General features: G+C 38.2%; 1 protein-coding gene across 1 annotated transcript; it reads left to right on the top strand.

Annotated features, from left to right (window-relative positions):
• The first annotated feature begins 853 nt into the window (after window positions 1-853).
• LOC149024422 (histone H4) lies at window positions 854-1,637 on the top strand. The gene has a single exon (XM_089142939.1). It carries the CDS (start codon window positions 903-905, stop codon window positions 1,212-1,214), a length of 312 nt encoding a protein of 103 aa, XP_088999065.1. The 5' UTR covers window positions 854-902; the 3' UTR covers window positions 1,215-1,637.
• Window positions 1,638-1,898: the final 261 nt, after the last annotated feature.

The following is a 1,898-nucleotide window of genomic DNA, read 5'->3' on the forward strand; positions in this document are numbered from 1 at the left end:
ATCCAAATCAACTCGCCTTGCAACTTGAAAATCCTAAGTGGTGAATCCTCTATATTGTATCTCATACCTTTATAGAGTGAGATCTCTCAATACCTTTTTGAGAATTTACCTATGCCACACACTACATCAGCCAATCCAACCTCTTCAATAGTGTACAACTACAACTAAATTAAACCAAAAGTTTTGAAAAGTGTACAAATACAACATTGAGAATCAAGGGAAATATGTTGAATGAGATACCTAGAATCATAAGAGAACTCGAGAACATGTATAAGCGTCATCGAAATTCATCCTCACCCTTTTCATAAGAGTATGAATTTTTTGGGTTTTCAATAGAATGAGAGTGTCAACTTTTGAGTTCAAACAACCTAATACCAAATTGATAATCTTTTGACAATCCATAATGCGTCACAAGATTTTTTTCCTTGAATACATCTTCAGGGAGGTAATTTTTTACATATAATTTAAATATAAGACAAAGCTTCGCACTTGACTCATAGTTTTATAGCGCTTGTTTTACCTCATAATTCATCACATGATTTCACTACTTACAGCCATTTGACAAAATATTAAGTACTCAAAAGGCCAGAATCAAATTGTTTAAATCCATTTTACCAAAAAAAAAGAAAATTTGTTTAAATCCCACAGCGGGAGAATATAAGTGTTGATCCAGAGACTACAGTCTTTCACCAATAGAAATTCATCATTTCTAATCTGACGAATAGAAGCTGATAGGCAAGCCCTCGACACGGATCGGTTCCTAATCTAACGGCTTTGTTGCGTTCTCGGGGGAAACAGAGAAAGCTTTAAATAGTTTCACCTGGACAATCAAATCTTACATTGCAGGCTTGTAGCACAAGAAGAAACACAGCAGAAGAGGAAGGAGGAGGAGACAGAAGAAGATGTCGGGTAGAGGCAAAGGAGGGAAGGGATTGGGAAAGGGAGGAGCGAAGAGGCATAGAAAGGTGCTGAGAGATAACATTCAAGGCATCACAAAGCCTGCAATTCGTCGTCTCGCAAGGCGTGGAGGCGTCAAGCGTATCAGTGGTTTGATCTATGAGGAGACCCGTGGAGTCCTCAAGATCTTCCTTGAGAACGTTATTCGTGATGCTGTTACATATACGGAGCACGCTCGCAGAAAGACAGTGACCGCCATGGATGTGGTTTATGCACTCAAGAGGCAGGGCAGGACTCTCTACGGGTTTGGTGGTTAATCGTTACAGAACATTGTTTGTTCTAGGGTTTTTTCGGAGGTCAGAAATATGGTTTATATCTGTTCTCAATTTGCATTTTTACATGTTTCTGGTGTGGATATCCCTTTAGTCATCTGGGTCTTGTAAATTTTTGATGGATTAATGGATTAAAAGGCCATTTTGCTATTAAGGAAAACCTTTGAATTAGCTCTCTGGATTTATTTGATTGGTTACGCTCTTGTAAAGACCTTAATGGTGAGTTTTAGCGGACAGATTATGAAATCAGAGCGTGATATGCCAATTAAGCTTCACCCAAGAAAAATAAAAAATTTCTTTTGAGTCAAGAAATCAAACATCAATAATCATATTCCTCAGATTTTTTGTTCATTTCACTAGTGAAGGTTGGTTTGTCTCTAATCGTTGAGTTTCAGGAACGGTATGGTCTCTTTCACCCTCAATTAGCATCTTGCATATTGAAGACTTGAACGTAGTTGATGAAATGCTTCAGTATAAACATTGAAATAGCTCGCTGCCATCCAAATCCTGTAGCTGGTTATCTATGATTCTAGCTGAAAGTGAAACGAATTTCTGGATTCCAAAACAGAGGCGAAAAGTGCTCCAGTAGTGTTCCAGTAGCTGTGAGTCAATCACTTGCCATTGGACTATCTGATTGATCTGTTCAAGAAACTTGGAAATGGAATCCGA

The sequence above is a fragment of the Hakea prostrata genome, chromosome 2 (genome assembly GCF_041222555.1).
Source record: "Hakea prostrata isolate BN-2017 chromosome 2, UWA_Hpros_2, whole genome shotgun sequence".
Lineage (NCBI taxonomy): Eukaryota > Viridiplantae > Streptophyta > Magnoliopsida > Proteales > Proteaceae > Hakea > Hakea prostrata.